Genomic DNA, 19,167 nt, shown 5'->3' with positions numbered 1-19,167 from the left:
ACTACTTCTTACTCGCTCCACGATTGAGTGGAGTACTACAACGACAATCAACAAACAATATTCAACAAAACATATGCCGTTGTCCTGACACTACTAACATTTAACACTTAATATAATATCTTCGAGCGCTGCGAGTATAAACCAGGACAATGGCAGGACAAACTCTACTTTAAAGACTTCTATATAGAGAAACTTGGTGTATTGAAGCAAGTTTACTGGAAGACAAGTTTATTAATTCATGATCTGCGTGAGGAGAGGAATTTTTGCGAAATTTGTGTTCAAGTTGTTTATCTCACGTCTTCAGCCTGCAAGAAGATGATGAACAAGTGAACAATTAAGTAGATTCAACGAATATTGTTGAAATTTTGGAACAAAAGTTATCTAGTGTTATCAAGCTGCAGGAGTGCACGAAAATTCAAGCAAAACACGCGGAAAACGCGGGACTGCAGGTGAGGATAATGCTGATAACGAAAGTGTCATGAACGAACAACGGGAAATAAAAAATAGGGTGTAAAAATTAAGAAATAAATAAATATTTACAATAAAAATAATAATTTAAAGAAAAAAAGTGGAAATATAAATATAATTTCAAATGTTTTGTCAAAATTAATATTTTTTGTTGGTTTGAAACACTCTGTATGATAAATTCTGTTGTCCTGGAATGAGCCCGAGCTGCCTTGCCTGGCTACACAAATTAACTTAATTTCACGCTGGAAGGTAAATAATCTTCAGCACCTGAATGCCTCCGTGGCGTTGCGTCGTCGTCCTTATTTTCACCCTTTCGCCTGCCAGCCAGCGGGACAAAGACTTAAGACCAAAGTCTAAGGACGCACGACTAGGGAGCAAGGAGCAAAGACGACTCAAGGTGCAAAGACTTGGAATGTTCACGCTGTTGGTTCCTGTTGTGCCTGTTCGTCCTTCGCCCTTCGTCTTTTAGCCTTTGGTTACCTACTTGCTACTTATCCTCTTAGTGTCTTAAAATCTTAGATTTTGCGGACGGAATCGTAATTATCTGACACTTCAATATAAAAATTTGAGGTAATAATTAAACAACAAGCAAAAATTAAACATTAAGTTATGTTTATATTGCTTTTCTAATAAATTTTTAATTTTTACGAGTTTTATAAGTTTTAGTTTTCTTCAACTTTCTTTTCCGTTGAGTTTTTTCTCTTTTTAATTTTAATTTCTTCTTTTAACCGTGTACAAAACGAGTTCGACACTTTATTGTTGGTATAATTTTTGTTTGCCGTCTTGTTGTTGTTGTTCATACGGCAGTTTTAGCTTCTTTTGTGTTTCTCTTAAGTTTCAACTTGTTGGGGGCGGCAATGTTGCAAAGGAGTAAAACTTGAGTGCATTAATATGCAACTAGTTTATGATACGCTTCCCACTTTCCGGCTTCGGCCGGAGAGAGCGTCGAGAAATTTTCCATTTTCCACTCGGTACTCGCCAGACGATGCGCGCCACCCCCGTACGGTGGCGGCGGGTTGCGGGCGGCGAGTGTACGTAATAGGTGTAATACGAGTAATAGGAGCAGCGCGCGATGGAGCACAACAAGCACACGCGTTACTTTTCATTACATAAATCTATCAAGCGTGGAGCGGAACGAAGGCGGCGGCAGTGGTGGCGGTAGAACGGGGGCAGGAAAGGCGACTTATTAGTAATTAGCGCGAGGCACGCGATAACTGGGAAGTGGAAAGTGGAAAGTTATTTCGTCACACTTTGCGAATTTCCAAATATGGAACACTTTCTAATCGTATTTTTGAAATTTTAGACATTTTAACAACAACAAAAATTGTTCCATTTAAATATGGATTTAATTTTGAATTTTTGTAGGTCTTCTTTCTGCCGTTTGGCACACGTGTTTGAAATTCCGAAATTCAATATGTTCGTTATTCGCGTCGAGGAGCTTTTTACCTTCGCTTCATTTTTCCATCGAGCACACTTTGGCCTGATGCGTTTTTGTCCGCGTCGCTTCTGATCCTGGCGCGGCACATCGTCTTATATCCTTCGGTGGAAATGTTTCGATACACACTCTGACGACACACGCGGAAGGGTTTTGTGATCTCAAGATATTCATTTAATATAAAGTGTCTTTCTTCGTTCTTCTTCAGCGAGCTTTTTCATTCACGCCGAGGACGAAATTCGTTTTGACACCGTGGCAAACAAAATAAAACAACTTCTTTTGCAATTCTTATCAAAATATGAAATTTTAATAATTTTTTCCTGTTTTTCTGAAGATACCATAAAACAAAAACAGCTTATTTGAATATTTCGAGCTTTTGTGAGCTTCTTTGAGCTTTTACTCAAGCACCAACCTACTTTTATTGCTTATCCTTTATCCTTGAACGGCATTACGATAAAATGCTTGTTTGCGAGCTTGTGAACTTGCGGGTTAGCATTTCCTGAGCTTTCGCGCGGTGAAAGCTATAAATGCAACTACGTTCACTTTGTTCCAGCAATGCAGCGCGCGAGCGCGAAACGGCGTGAATATCGTACCATTTCGCTGGGACGCGTAACCGAACTCAATTTGCATCGACGTCCAATATAACTTTGCCGGCGTCATTCCGGACTTTTAAGGCGATGTGCTCATGTGCTAACGTTACAACAAACAGCCGGGCGATTGACTTGATTGGTTCCAGCAAATATTCGCGATGGTGCACGCAAATTGCCAGCGTAAACTGGGTCGAAAATCAAAATCGGTGTTAATTACACATTTCAACACAATATTTATGTACAAATATATACATAAACACATATTATCTAAACTAAATATAAAATAAATATTTATAGTTACTTCGGCGCAACGTTGCTGGAGGAAAAAAACGCAATCATCTTGATTTGCTTGTTGTGATGAGTGTGCACAGCGAGCCCGGGAATAATTTCTAATTATGTCGACTTTGAAATGACTGCTGCGGCAGTAATGACCAAGTTTTACAACATCAAAGACTGAAAATGCGGTGCGTGGACGTAATTTTTCACTAGTAATTGCGCCGGTGAGTGAAAAACGCACTGCAAACTGGCCGCAAACTGCAAAATATACACACGCCTGCATTAACACAAAACAAAACCGAAAATTAATGAACAATTGCATACTGTATGTTACATAAAATATTTTTTATTAATTAATATTCTTAATTTCTCATATTTTTACTCTTTAAACGAAAGAAAAATTAAGTTTTTTGTTTGTTTCTGAGAAATAAATCTTTTTTGCAGACAGTGTTTGTATTTATGCTACTTCCTCGGTTCATTTTCAACTTAGAGCTCGTTGGTCGTTGTTAGGGTTGGTTGTTGGATGTTGGAACATGTTTGCTGCGTGTTTTATGCGTGCAAAACTCGGCGCTCGCAAACGCCGACACCACATGGGAAATTAGCTTCATTTTTATAACTCGCGCATAGTTTATTACATTATTCAATGAGTTTTTGCTGGTAAGATGCGCTGCAAACACAATAAACACGCAAAAACTCACGAAAACGCAACAAAAAGTTCAGCAAACAAAAAATCCATGTGAAACTTTAATTTTGCGCGCCTGTTTTTTTATGACGACTCTTAAGCTTTCTGCAATTAGAGTGCTGCACAATACATTTTTAATCATTTCATTCATACCTAAATAATTACTGTTATTTTCTGGCAGTAGTATACATTTTTAAATTAGTTTTTTGGGCGTGAATTCCGGGCGAAAATTTAAAAAGATTTTTTTTGCTTGTTTTCTTTTTCTTGTCTGTGGAGTGGGATATTGTAAAAGAATCGAAAGTAAACCTGGAAAAGGGAATGTGTTGGGGTTGTGCGGATGAAGGAGAGTTTGTAATTTCTACTTTCTATACGTTCGGCGAACGCGCGTTTCGACTAATGACGGAACTGGCAGTTTGGTGGCCCCGATGGTTCCCCGAGGTGTTATCCAAGACCAAACCGAACCGAACTCAAACTCAAAAGGGGAAAGAAAAACCCCCACATCTTTCACGGCTATAAGAACTAAAGTCTAAGACGTGCGAACGAACAAAGAACCGAAACATCAAGCTGTAAAGCATTTTTTTAAACGAAGATTTTTACACGAAAATTGTTTTGTCAACATCCCAGCTCGCTAAATATTGATTACACTCTTCTTAGAGAAAACCAGGTTGTGGAAAATTTGTAAACTCTATTTAAGTTTTGAAATTTTTACGCAAAAGTGCAAATTTCCGTAAGGTTGTAAACCGCAACGAGTTATGCCCATTAGTTTTTTTCCGCGCGAGTTTTCCATTCCGCATTTCCATTCCGTATTTCCATTTTCATTTCTACGTTTGCTTGGTCTGTGGGGCCAACGAGTACAGTGCCCTCTTCTTTGCGCCGGCGTTCAGGGCGACCACAGCAACGTTTCGCAATCTACAAATTTTCTGTTTCTGCACTTTCCGCTTTTCTAAAAATTTTCCTATTTTTAGAGTTTACCGCCCGCCCGCGCTTTGTTTAGGTACGGGCGTTGGTCGCGCCTGTTTTATTTCCACAACTCGAGATAGTTTTCAGAGGCCGGGGCGCCGTGCTCCTTGTTTATCTTGAATCCCTCGCAAGATGCAATTGCACATCGATGTGGCGGACGCCGCAAAAGTGCTCGCGAACGCGAAAACAAAGTAAACACAAACGTGGGGCATACATTAACCCACTTTCCCGACGAGATAACAAAAACTACGAATGAGCTTTAGTAAAACATGTTTTGATATAATTAAAATATTGTATCAAACAACACGTTTTGTTTGATAAAAATGTTTTGTATTGTAATTCAAAGATTGATTGTTAGGTGTGCTTTATCTCTACAAGAAAAGAAGTAAAAATAAACCAGTTTATTTAACAACATTTTTAGCTTTTTCCTGTTTTGATGGTTGAACATTGAGAACAGAAGCTCATTGTGCACGATCGTTTGCCGTCTCGAAAGTGGAGCGATAACGACACACACAGAGGCGCACACATGACCTGAAGAGATGTTGACGAGCGTGTCGGGGGCGGCTACGACCACCGTGTCCACCTTTCGTCTGTGTTTATAGCGTCCTCGCCACGCCGCCAACTCGAATGTGTGCACAATAAACTAAAACGCGATGCTTTTAACTTAATTAATTAATAAGTGGCCGGACGTGCCCAGCTCCCGTGGACGCGCGCACCTTTCAATGTCCTTTATAACCTTTTTCGAATTCGCGCTGCAAATATAAATACGCCATTGATACTGCGTGCAAACGGACTTGGAGTGTGTGCGGCGGCGATCGCGCGATGCTAATTTAATAAAGCAAATTGCTCGCAGAACGCAGGTCGGTGCGGTCGCAGGAAACGGAATCGCTGAATGTGGGCGGGGGCGGGGGGGATGCGATAGAAACCGTTATGAAACGTCGATATTAAAAGGGGACTAATTGGTTGGACGCGAATTCGAACGAGCACGTCGAATGGAAATGAAAAGGCGAAGCCTCATAAAAATGTAATTGCTAATGGTTAATCAACCATGGAAACCACCCATAATAACCGCACCTTTTCGACTACTTCCGAAAACACACGCTATACACATGAAAAAGATACCAGCGCAATAAAACGGCTCAAAATGTCATTAGAAACAAATTGTTTGCGAATTCCAGCGTTCGCAGTGAATTTGTAGTTGAACCACAATATTAATGTCGTTTTCACGCGGCGCTTGCGATACAACACGACGCCATCAACGCCAAAAACCTCCCCCCGGTTCCAACATATGACACTACACTGCAAGTGGAAGTGGATGTTATGCAAATGTTGCTAATGTCCACCTCACCATCCCACTCACGATGAAACAATTGGAATATTTGGCAGCATTACGCCTAACGGATAAATCACCGGCAACCTATTTGCGGTCAACACTTACAGCACTTACATAACCTCAATTCTAACTATGCTACACTCGATAAAACGCAACAAATTCAATTTGTAGTAAATATTTTATTTATTTGTATTGCTTGAACTCAATGTAGCGAATGCACCGAAATGATTACTGCGGGGGTGTTTTAGTTAACACGTTTCTGATGACTTTGTAATAATCCCCGTGCGCGCGGGTGTGGAAAATTTTGATTGGTTCAACTTTATACTCGCTTTTTGTAATCATAGGTAATACGAAAATCGAATAAAATCGCGTTTTGTGCAAGAAATAAATTTAACTTTAACTACACTTGACGATAGTTTTATATAGGGGTGCTGTGGGGTACAATTTCAAATAGTTAAAGTTTAAGTTTTGAACTTTTTGAATTTTTTTAAAAATTTTTGTATTTTTGAGCACTCTGTATATATTTTTTGTTAGTGTTTGTCTTTTGTCTTAAAATAAGAGTCGGATGGCGGTAATTTAATGTACTTATATGGTTATTACTTTCTTGATTTACGTTACCCTCATGGTCACTTCGACCCCTCGGCAACCACCTTCAATCTGCCCTCGTCGGCCGTTCGACCAGACGGCACATAACGCAAAACGTATTTTCTTGCTTTCCCCGACGTCCTTTTTCGTCCCGAAACTTTGGGCTTTCGACACTTCGACACACATGCACGACGACGCCGTGCGGGAGACACAGCGGGGGATGAAGCGTCTCGTGCCGTAAAAATAACATTTCGCCCCGCACACGCTCGTCGTTTTTACGCCCGACGTAACGAGAATACGGCGAAAATTTCCTATTTATTCTTTCCGCACTGCGAGAGTAAACGTTGTAGTAAAGTCTCACTTTTTAGTTAAAAAAATAATAATATGGATTCCTTCCTTTCACAGGGTAAAATTACCATTGAAATTCCTAATTTCTAATTTTAATTTGCGCGAGTGCGAAAATTTAATTCCAAATAACATAAATCAAATTTTCGGATTTTGGGGAGTGAGAGATTTTGCGTTTTCGCAGGTGAATGAATGCAAAATGCTTTTGACGTGTCATAAGTCATGTGCGCGCGGGGCGCGTTCATAGTGTTTAATCCTAGAATATAATAATGCGCAATCCGCGAGGCGGTGCCACCGCTTTCACCGCCTCCACAGCCGCCTCCGTCGGCCGTTGAAAGCCGCGAAAAGGCGAAAGAACGAACGGAATTTCCTTTTATGCATCGCAGGGCTTTGAGCTTTTCTCACCGGCGTAAAAACTTCTGGAGGGTCGCTGCGATTATGTTATTCTTTGATAAAAGTTAAAATTGTAACAGCAAAAAACCCAAAGTATTTAATTATGAGTGACGTGGATTTTAATATTTACATAGCGATGTGACATAATTAGAACTTCTAATAAATATTTAAATTTATTTTTAAATTATTGGGTTTTGGTTGAATGGAATAATGAGGCATTGAATGGTAGAAACGTAATGATGGTCGATTGTTGCTGGATGTTAATGCAGAGCTTGCAGATTTTTTTGTTTTGTCCAGCGGAGGTTTTTTGCGACATTAAGTGCACGGCAACCACATCGCTAAAAGCATAAACCGCACACATGCGATCGAATCACATTATGCACTACTCGGTACGCGAGTGCACTTCAGTAATTATATTTTGCTTAATTAGAATTACGAACGAGTGTGCGGCGGGTACTCAGCGCGCACGCAGATGACCGCGGCGTACCCTCAAAATACCATCAAATGAACCTGAAACCCGACGACTAAAAGACTCGATTCGAAATTCCCAAATTTGCAATTTACATTCACATTTGCTCCCTTTGCGGGCAGTTAGGAGCCGTGCTGGTTAAATGGCTGTAATCAAATCGTTTCGTTGGTTTTAATTTTTATTTTTTTTTCGGCGTTTGGCAACACTTTTTAATTCAATAGTGACTAGCCGAATGGTTTTCACCGGGTTTAGGTGGACACCCTCGGGAGTCCTTATAATCCTCGGAATGTCGCAGGTGCCCATTTCTCTTGATTTCGCTTGATTTTTCTTGCTTCCGAGTCAAGTTTCCATAGAGAATTGCGTTTCTCTCGCGTTCTTATCGATGGCATTAAATCGGGCAAAGTGTTGGCCGACGCGATTCAATAAATACACGTTATAGACGTCCTCCTATTCCACCGGTGGTTTTAACAAATATAGTTTTCGGCTCGGTGGCGGGTCTATCGGGGCGAATTGATGAGCGTAAATCACCGGTTAGTGCGGCGTCCCGACCGCCTCCCCGAAACGTCATTACATTACAAATGACGGCCATCCGTCTGCGTTCGTCTTTGCAGGACCTTCACGAGGCGCAACAAATTGTGCCAGGCCTACCAACTTTGGTAAACCGATGGGGTGAAGTATTTTTCTTTAATTTAACTATGAATTTTATTTTATTCACCAAATTTTACTAAACAAAAATCTTTTGGAAAAAACTACGAAATGTCCTTTGTCCTTTCACCCCATTCACCCCAACGGGTCGCATCCTGCAGAAGTACATTGTCTCGAGTAAATAGAGAAAACCAAATCCGCCGTCGTGTAGTTTATCTTGACGGAACGTTAGAGAGCCGCACCTTTCGTCCTTTCCGCAGCACTGCGTAGACACAGAACACACAACCGGCTGAGAGGCGAAGTTATCGCCGAACTAAGACTCGGGCCAGGTGAGCGCTGGCATTTCGAGGTAATCCTAGATTCTCGCACGAACGCAAGAGCGAACAGGACGATAACATGTCGACAGCGATTAGACACATCAATTAGCGGCGGGCTCTCATTTATCTCTTGATATTATCGACCAGTCGTCTCACCATCCAAACATTTGCACAGCTTCATTTAGAGTGAATTTTTTGCCGGCGGAAAAAAAAAACATTTAGGTTTAAAAAATAAAACAATATATGTAGTAATAATAGATCTAATAAAACGTAGAAGGACTCTTAAGATTAATGTGTTACTCGAAGCATCTTGAGATATGTCATCGTGGATTCTCTTAGCCTTTCTTCTTTTTTCGAGTTGCTATTGCACTGAATGTGAATTCAAGGGTCGAGCGATCGTCCATTTCAGCGGGAAACAAAAAGAAACGCAAAAAGGACTTTGCACTATTTCATTTCGTCCTTCTTTATGTTTGCTGCAATTGTTGTGCGCTTCCTGCAGGCGAATAAAGATGATAAAGTGCTTACATAAACTTGTCGCTTCCCGCGAACCTGACGATTATTTTTCATTATTTGAAGCCACAAAGGACACATGTGTCCGAATAGAGGACGCGTGAGGAAATCCAATTATCTTTTGTTTTTGTTCGCGGTGACAATGCGTTTTTATTTTTATTAAATCAAACCGCAAACGGATATCAAGAATTTAATTCCGCAGAAAGTTGTAATAAAATTTCCATAACAATTGCGGCGCGCGCTTTTTTCGAAGGCTTACTGTAACTGACACGGCTAAATATGAAGCGGTTGACTTTTCAAACGTGAAGGATGCAGAATACGTTTTTTAATTAATCGCTTTATCAACGTCCACGCAGCACGACTCAACTCCTCCGGTTGACATTCGATATTTTTCTTCGTTTTCCGCCTGCTCTATTCATGCGATTCATGTTTGTGTTTTTGTTTCTGTCGGCGATATCAATATCGATGTACATATATCATTGCAAAACATCTTTTTTTTATTCATCCGCGCGTCCGTGTGTGTTGTTTGCGGTCGAATGCATGATGTGTTTTAATCCGTTTTTCTGACGCGCAACAAACAACGGACAAGTTGATTGGACATGGGCGGAAGGGGTGAAATTTGATTTTTCATTCGAGATGCGGTTAAATAAACTTTTTCGTCGACGCGCGATTTGGCAGCTCAAAAAACGCGATCAAACAACTGAAATTAATTTAGCAAGCAATTTTCCAATTTCGCATCAACTTCATCACGAGCCTTTCATACAAGTGAAAAACATCACAAAATTGACAATTTTACGTCTTGAAATTTTTGTTTTTTGGAAATTTTTAAAACTAGAATACTAAACAAGGCGAGATTAATTTATCACAGGGTTATTTGTAGGGTTAGTACGCCAAGAGAGTAATTAAAATGAAATTTTGCGTTAAATAGCCTTCTCGTGCGTTCCGCCCGCTAGAGACAACCGAGAGCCCGACGCCTCCACCCATACACCAAGCAGAAATAATTTGTCAGATTAATGAAAAATTAAATTCATGACTTTTCGCATGTTTGGATTTTCAACGCACTTGGTTTTTGCATTAATCACATACACATTCACTTCAACAGGATAATCTCTTACACTTCAAACCATTTAATGTCTAAAAATTAAAGAAAAAATTACCGGATGTGTAGAGAAGTGTTTGCAAGACGATCCACGCGAGTCCTCCGTACCACAGCATTGTCGTCCTTAAAGGATATACTTGATCTTTCAAGATTTGATCTTAACACCTGAAACAAATTAAATTATTTAAAAATGTTACCCTGTACTAAAACAGGATATAATTAGGTGATCAGTGTGATAATGTTGGATATTTTGACTGTTTGCGAACAATCAAAGCATCTAAATCATATCAATAACCGTAATATCGCTCAGTTTGTGTGTGCCGCACATTATCTATTCACAAAACGCGTGGGCGGTTAGCCAAATGTTGAATAAACAGGATGAAAGGACAATCCACGCCCCATTTGTGTGCGGGCTTATAATGAACAGGAAAAGTGTGTAAACTACATTAGTTAATCTCTGATTGTGCATTGAAACTCGATAATAAACGCAAAACAAGCAAATATTAACAAAAAGTTATCGTCTAATTAATTGTGGTGATTAAGTAGTAAATTATAAGGCCTTAAAAATTAATTACACTATGCGCAATTTACATTAATTTAAAATTTAATCGAAAAAGTGAGTTTAAGTTGAAGAAAATGATATTTAAAAGGAACGGAATCGATAAAAGTTAATTATTCATGAATATCCACTTAATTTTTGTATTCCCTCGAGTTTGCAAGCTATCAAAAATTGATTTTAATTAATTCGAACGATTTTTATATTTTATTTTTATTGCAACCAATTGACTTTTTAATTAATTAATTAATTAACTCAGGTTTAGATTGGTAATTTACTTTTTCCGCATATTGATGTACATTCCGATATCGTTTAATTTTTTTCTCTCTCATCTTCAGCTATTTTTACTCCTATCGATGCAAAACCGTAAACAAAAACGAGTTGGCGCGCTCGTTTGCGCCTGGAATCGAAAATAGGCGATAGCTACAAGGCGAATATGTCAATATCGATAAAGGAAAAAAGGTTGCATTGTATTTTATGCCGGCTCGCATAAAATGGTGCTGGGATGAGGAGAAAGGCGGCCGCGCTCGTTTGACGTCGACACACAGCGCCGGAAAATTAGCTCGACATCGAGCACGCGAAAAAAGCGCGCCGTAAAGTTGGCGATTTTAATTTCACAAATGGAGCGTCAAAGCGACACGAACATAAATACTAAACTACTCGCCGTGTGCTGTGCAGATACCAAACAGAAAACTACACACAAAAAAAACACACAGCACCAGCAAACGCGGAGTAAAAGTACATTGATGTCGTACACACCAAAAAAAATATGAACGAAAAACATAAATGAAAAGATAAAAATGATGCCGGATTTAAAAATATGAAATGGCCGATATGAGCACATTAAACTATTTCACATTTTTACTAGTCGTTTCTCCACTAATGTCCAGCAGGCATTGTAAATTGCACACTGCAACGATTATTGCCAAGTTTATGATTATTTCTTTACCGGCCAGCGACACAATCACCTGCCGCATAGCACAACAAATTTCTAATTAGTTTAGAAGCTTTTCCGTTGCTATAAATAAAAGTTTACTTGGCAAATGAAATAATTAAATCAATTCGCGTGTTTATTGTTTAGGAAAGTTTAATGCCAAATTTAATGTATAAACTTTGCTGGCGTAATAGTTTTTGCATCAATTAAAACGAAAATATGTTCGGGGCATGCAAATTGTCTAAGAATTAATTTCACGTGCAAGTTTAATAGATAATTCGCGTGATGCATAAATCGTTCGCATGAAATTCAATTGTAAGCGTTAGTTTCTATTTACCTTTTGCTTTAAACGTATGAAAAACGCGATGGATCATTGTTTAACGATTGTGATGCATGTGATGAAACAATTGCATTCGTTGGCAATTCCAAGCTTTGAATGTTTTTTCTGGGAACGATGAACATTTATACATACGAGTGTGTATCGTGAATTGTTTTGCTTTATTTTTTATTTTTATTTTTGTTTTGTAAGTTTTTATATTTGTTGTTCGACGAGGAGAAGAGATTTTTTTATCGATGCGAGTTCATTCCGATTTCACGTGTGATTAAACAATTTCACAGCGAGCGGCGGACGCGCGGCGCGAACGGCGTCGAGCCGGGGGCGGCGAACGGCGGCGGCGGTCGGCGAGCGAACGTTCGACGTGATCGCAACGGCGGTCGGAGCACCATGTGGCTTCGTCGAGCGCCGCCGTACGCGTATATACTTTTCCCACCATTGCGGCCGCTAAGAGTGGCGGCGGTAAGAAGTGGGGGCGGCAATGAAACTAAAACTATACCAAACTAATATTTTCACATTTTAATTTTATCCTTGTGATATTGATAAATTAAAAAAATATATATTTTAATGCTTTAGCAGTAAATTTATATTTTTTTATATTAATTTGACGTCTGTTTCACTATGCAAAGTTAAATTCCAACACTGATTGTCTAGTTATTGAGATGAAAGTTGTATATGTTGGAAATTTACCTTCGTTAACGCTCTGTGTAATTAACAATCAAAGAGATTCATTTAATTAGCTTTGTAATACAGCAACTCGCTGCATGCACTCTCTAAAAGTGCATCAAAGCTTGAAAATAATTTGCGCCTGTATCATGTAATTTTATGAAATATATTTTAGATGTTTTACTTTAGTTTTCTCACTTTTTTTGTATGTTTTTATGGTTTTTATGGTTGTGATGTCAGTCATAATTTTCCAGCGGAATTATTCCGGATGATATGTTTGTTCCCGCGGATGTGTTATGTGTCTTTGAGCTAATAATATCGTCTTAACACGTTTTTCGCGCGCTCGACGGCGCGGCAAAAATGCGCTCCGGAAAAACGCAAGTGTTTATCACACGGGTGCGATGGTGGAGGCGCAATGGTGGAGGCGCCGGGCCCGGCCGGCTGGCATAAAGAATTCATATGGAGTGTGTTTACACATGAGCATTTGTCTTGCAGATTCCGGCGTTCCTTCTACCGTTCTACGCGCGGATATTTTTTGCTCGCCGAGAGCTTTCATTGCTTTATGCTTTACGCCAACTCACCGCCGATGCTTTTCATCTTATTTTATCCTTGGAAGTTTCCGAAAGATAAAATCAGAGAAAATTTAACAAAAATAAATGTTTAAACTGAACATTTTGATAGGTCGACTGAAAGCTTTACTTTGTTAATTTTTGTTTTGGCATAAGCTTTGTGTGTTTGTAAAAAATCTGATTTTTGCGGTGTAAACGCATGTTTGAAGCGGGGCGAGAGGAACGAAAAAAGAAAGTGGGAGCGTTTCTCCAGTCGGTAAATTACTGCGAGGAAATAAAAATATCCGTCCGTGACGTCGGGATTTATGCCCCGCGAAATTGCTCGCCCAAATAAAGTGTTACGCCTTTGTTATACAACGATTCTCGTATACATTTTTGCTTCGCGTCCGAGCAACTTTCTTTTCTCAGCGAGCGCCGGCACACACGTTGTTTATTTTCTTTGCTCAGGCTTGGATCTTGTGGAGGTTCCCAAGAGTGCATTCAGTTTTCTACCAGTAACTTGTTGTAAGAAACTTATAGTTTTAATTTCACGAAAAAAAAAAACTAATCATAATTTCAGAAAAATCTACGAAAAAAATGAAAAATTTATATTTAACTAACAAAGTTCAAATCATTTTAACCAGTATTTTCAGTTAAAATTTACATTTTGTTTATTGATTCCAGGATGGTGGCGTATTTCATGGAACAACTTATCAACTTACCAATTAGGTAAGTGCATCAACAATTTTTTGTTTTCACTAGAAGCTCGTTGTCAATTATTTTGAACCATGTATTTAATGGAGTTTATAAACGAAAATATAGGTAGCTACCGTGCGAATTTCGTTATATTTACCTACATAATATTTTTCTGTGTAGAAAGTAAAGATTTGTACGAAAAGCGTAATAATACGCGATTCTATTGTATGCACCACACATATTTATGCATGAAAATGGCTCGACATAAGTTTGCTTACTTTTCTCGTACTTTTCAATTTCCTTATCCGCACGTCGGAGAGTCGCACATTGAAATTGCATCATTTTACGATCTCGCATAATATCCAAAAGCTGCTCCTCGAATAACAGTTCCATTTTCTTGCTTCCTTATTGCCACACACGCTACTGCTCCTTGCAAAAGCAGCAACAGCAGCGAGAGAAACCCGGGAAATAGTTATGATTACCAATCCGTCTCCAACCAACAACAAGCAACTCAGGCAATCCCATCCAATTCGAGTACGTATTTATTTATTGGCAAATCGCATTGCAGTAATAATTTCCAACAACAACTACTACATCTAGGATTTGTCAGAATGAATCAGATTTCTCTTAAAAAGAAAGAACATTTCATGTTGTACTCGTACAAGCAAAAAACTAAAAAAAAAACTACTAGTTAAATGTAGGCAACTTTATAAACTTCAAACATTCGTATTTGCTAATAAAATTAACCTATTTTGTCCAACTTGTTAGACAATATTATTTTGATGTACTCCGCGGTAATAAAACAACTATCCTGTCATAATAGCAGTCTTTTTATAGTGTAGCGTCAGGTTTACAGCAAGGACGAACCCGGTAAACTATAATACTCGTAATACGTTCTCCATTTCACCGTTTTCCGAAGAAACAAGACATGAAAAAAAAAGCATGTCAATTGCATAGTAATACGAAAGTACTCGCACTAGCACGGCAGTAAAACGCTCCTCTATCCAGGACAAAATAAAACGAATAAAAAAAACCTCCACGACGTCGCGCAGAAGTATTTCAACTATGTTTATGTCTTATCCTGCTTCTTTTGTCCTGCGCTTGTTTCGTATCATTTAAAAGACTGTTATTTATGTTGCGCGTGTGTGGAGGCTCGTCGAGGAGTCTCTGAGTCCTCGAAACAAAAGGGTAATCTTTATACGTATTATTGATGAGCTTTTGAAAATAGGAATTAATTTGTTTATCGCGTCGGCATGTCAAGCAAAGCAGTAATCATTTAATCGATGACCGATTAGTAAGCATTAAATTGTTTCGGCGGTGAATTTTTTATGCTGCCCTGTTAATCATTGGATAATTTAGTTGTTTGTACTTCGTGGATCCTGGCTAACAAGCAGATTATTGTGAATTTAAAAAAATCTCATTTGGCGAATTTTTCTGCTTTATGCTTCTTATTGTGTATTAGAAAATTATAGTTATTCACGTCGTGCTCGTGCTGCTATTCCGCGTGTTATGTAATAATATAAATAAATTATGAATTTACGTGCCGGCCGTAATCAGCGCGGTGTCGCTTTCCGCACCGCGGCTGAGTTTTTTCGACTTCCTGCGCTGATCCTGCGCGCCGCGGCCCAGGACATTAGCGATAATATATTGCGGCTTGATGGCGACGCGGATCGACGGCGATGATGGTGTTTTACTTGCGCGCAATAACAATTCCGACGGTGGGAGAGAAAAAACGTCACAAGAAATAAGTTATGTTTATTTCATTAATCCTCAATCAGGGCGAGAGAAAATAACTAAATCATATAATAAATCAAAATATCGCACAAATGAATGTGGTTAGGTAATTTTTAGAACAGAGTGATGACCTTTGATCATAAATAAAGTTGTTTACTGCTGTTTATTTCTTAAGAAAAAAGTTCCCACTGAATAAATTCTATTTTTATTTGGACGTTAAACACGTTAAACAAATAGATCTGTTGCTTTCGTTTTGTGTGTCACGGCTAGGCATTTAGAGGATCCTCAAATGTCAAATGCTTCAAGCTCGTAAAAGGATTTGACCGTCCCGAACCCGCCGCGACAGTTTCACTTGCGTTGAGGGTGGAAAAGGTCGAGATGTTCGTTTTCACCTGAAAATCTACATTTGCGCGACGTTAACGCTCCGACCGATAGTTGAACCCGTAAATCGTTTCACATAAAACACACGTACACTCACCGGATGAGCTTTTATGCTCGTATTAAATTTTCAAATATTTATTTTACTACTATCACGAAATTATTATCTTTAAATATTGAATATTGTTGGTGAATAAAACGGAAAATAGATATATTTGATTTGATCTCTGGAGGCGGAACAATAAACCAAATAAAATTTCGTCTCAGACAGATTCACTCTTGACTTTTTGCTTGCGTTGAGTCGCTTCAGTCGGACAATGCTTCGTCTCGCAAAGTTGAAAAAATAAGTCTCGAGAGTTTTTCATTTCCCGTTTGCGTTTTTCGGTTTTGACCGCAGAAGGAGAGCGAAACTCTCGCCTTAATGTATTCCTGCGTCCGCGCGGGGCATTTGTTAGTGTTTGCGCGAGTCGCCGAGGTCCCGACGGTGCGCTCGGAATAAGAATCGCGAATCAAGGATAAGAATGAGAAGCACAAGTTTAATGCATTATGCAGACATCTCGAGTTGATCCACCACGCGACGTGGTCAACTCTCAACTTTTAACTCTCTCAAGACGCGCCTAGGCAAAAATAAAGTATGCTTTTGGTAGAAAAAAAACCAACTCGACGTCAAACACACATATAATATATAGTGTAGAGCAGCCAGGCTACAATAAGAAGTAGCTTTTCGATTGGGAATTTAATGTGTTTTTTCAAACAGTTTAATTTATTATTTATGTTGCAATGTGTTTCCATATTTATTAATATTAAATATAATTCTAGTTTTGAAATTTTCATGAAGCTGTCTAGGAAGCAATGAAAATTGAGTTATTTTCAGGGAAAAACTTTTGTCATATGACAAAATGAAATTAAAAAGTTGCTTTAGTGATATAGTAAACTCGTAAAGTGTAAGCGAGTGAGTCAGGTCCTTAATGGCTAGTGGTATATTACGGACGTATATCTATTTGTTCTTAATGGCGAATAAAAATCAGGATAGACCTGTAAAACCTAAAGGCGTGGTGCTGGCAACACCCCAGCACTTAAACTCATATATTTTAATAAATAATGTAAAGCATTACTAACACAAAGCAGTTAAATATTTTTATATCAATTATTTCTATTATTATTTTAGGAATGAGTTTAGTTTTGTTTTTTGGATGTTTAATTCAATAATTTCCTTTTTTTGTGTTTTTTTTTATTGTATGAATTAAACACTTATATGTAATATAACCTGTTAGCTGTATAATAATTGCAGTTATATTTATATTTAAATGTGTAAAATTGTACATTTTCGCACTTTCAGTCGCGCTTTTAGACCTTTTACCCCATTAAATTAAATTATTTTAAATTTACGCCTGATAGAGAATTTTCCAGTCTTCCATAATCTACAATTTTTTGGATGCTATCTCTTTTAGTTTAGAAGATATTATTTATCGAAACACGTCGATAAAAATTATCCAGCACCCCCCCTGGCAATTTTTTCTTAAGAATTAAAATTTCATCTCTCAGATTTCTGTTTTAACTATTCTATCTTATAGAGCATAATCCCTAGATTAAGACGCTGCGATCAGATCTTAAATATCTCTTTTAGTTTACGAGATATTCGCGTTTGAATAAAATGGGCAAAAATTGAAAAATGTCACTTTTTAGTACTTTCAATGGCGTTTTTGACCTTTTACTCTTTGGATATATAATTATTTTATATTTTTATCTGATAGAGAATTTCTCAATCTTTCATAATCAGCAATTCGTTGGTTGCTATCTCTTTTAGTTTAAGAGATATCAATTATCGAAAATCGTCGAAAAAAAGTATCAAGCACCCCCCCTTGGCAATTTTTTCTTAAGATGAAAAATTTTATCTCTCAGATTTTCCTTGTAACTACTCTATCTTATAGAGAATAGTGCGTAGATTAAGACGCTGCGATCAGATCTTAATTATCTCTTTTAGTTTACGAGATATTCGCTATTGAATAAAATGGGCAAAAATTGAAAAATGTCACTTTTTAGTACTTTCAATTGCGTTTTTTGACCTTTTACTCTTTGATATATAATTATTTTATATTTTTATCTGATAGAGAATTTCTCAATCTTTCATAATCAGCAATTCGTTGGTTGCTATCTCTTTTAGTTTAAGAGATATCAATTATCGAAAATCGTTGATAAAAATTATCAAGCACCCCCCCTTGGCAATTTTTTCTTAAGATGTAAAAATTTTATCTCTCAGATTTCCGTTTTAACTATCCTATCTGATAGAAAATAGCCCGTAGATTAAGACGCTGCGATCAGATCTTAAATATCTCTTTTAGTTTACGAGATATTCGCGTTTGAATAAAATGGGCAAAAATTGAAAAATGTCACTTTTTAGTACTTTCAATGGCGTTTTTTGACCTTTTACTCTTTTATATATAATTATTTTATATTTTTATCTGATAGAGAATTTTCCAATCTTTCATAATCAGTGATTCGTTGGTTGCAATCGCTTTTAGTTTAAGAGATATTAATTTTTGAAAATCGTCGAAAAAAAGTATCAAGCACCCCCCCTTGGCAATTTTTTCTTAAGATGAAAAATTGTATCTCTCAGATTTTCCTTTTAACTATTCTATCTTATAGAGAATAGTGCGTAGATTAAGACGCTGCGATCAGATCTTAATTATCTCTTTTAGTTTACGAGATATTCGCGATTGAATAAAATGGGCAAAAATTGAAAAATGTCACTTTTTAGTACTTTCAATGGCGTTTTTTGACCTTTTACTCTTTGATATATAATTATTTTATATTTTTATCTGATAGAGATTTCTCAATCTTTCATAATCAGCAATTCGTTGGTTGCTATCTCTTTTAGTTGAAGAGATATTAATTATCGAAAATCGTCGATAAAAAGTATCAAGCACCCCCTTGGCAATTTTTTCTTAAGATGTAAAAATTTTATCTCTCAGATTTCCGTTTTAACTATCCTATCTTATAGAGAATAGTGCGTAGATTAAGACGCTGCGATCAGATCTTAATTATCTCTTTTAGTTTACGAGATATTCGCATTGAAGTCATAAAATAATAGAAATCGAATTATACGGCTTATTTTTATATATATCGGCAAACGTGGGCACGAGAATAGTTTTGTATACAATGCTATTATCTGCGATACGGTGTAAACAACGTTTTTATCGCATGTGTCCCGCGC

The 19,167-nt window shown here is 37.8% G+C and overlaps 1 protein-coding gene and 1 long non-coding RNA gene across 4 annotated transcripts in view; one reads left to right on the top strand and one right to left on the bottom strand.

The window, feature by feature from the left end:
- The window catches only part of CARPB (Carbonic anhydrase-related protein B), a 95,400-nt gene that overhangs the window by 55,121 nt on the left and 21,112 nt on the right, over nt 1-19,167 (bottom strand). The window contains exons 1-2 of one of the 2 annotated variants that reach the window (XM_065302794.1): nt 11,935-12,309; nt 10,166-10,272 (exon numbers count right to left, since the gene is read on the bottom strand). In XM_065302794.1, the coding sequence (XP_065158866.1) occupies nt 10,166-10,223 (58 nt within the window). In that variant the 5' untranslated portion in view covers nt 10,224-10,272; nt 11,935-12,309. Of the gene's footprint in view, nt 1-10,165; nt 10,273-11,934; nt 12,310-19,167 lie in introns of those variants that run through there. The other variant, XM_065302795.1, reaches the window with a different exon arrangement.
- LOC135792184 (uncharacterized) overlaps nt 1-19,167 on the top strand; it is a 49,685-nt gene that overhangs the window by 13,281 nt on the left and 17,237 nt on the right. For both annotated transcript variants that reach the window (XR_010548214.1, XR_010548212.1), the window contains exon 2: nt 13,830-13,874. This is a non-coding gene — a long non-coding RNA (uncharacterized lncRNA). The remainder of the gene's footprint in view (nt 1-13,829; nt 13,875-19,167) is intronic.

This window comes from Atheta coriaria, unplaced genomic scaffold, assembly GCF_025399875.1.
Source record: "Atheta coriaria isolate IRGN ID8LTWV9N9 unplaced genomic scaffold, Caltech_Dcor_3.1 hic_scaffold_5_pilon, whole genome shotgun sequence".
Lineage (NCBI taxonomy): Eukaryota > Metazoa > Arthropoda > Insecta > Coleoptera > Staphylinidae > Dalotia > Dalotia coriaria.
Note: the sequence above shows the minus strand (reverse complement) of the source record. Positions and strands in the feature narration are given on the sequence as shown.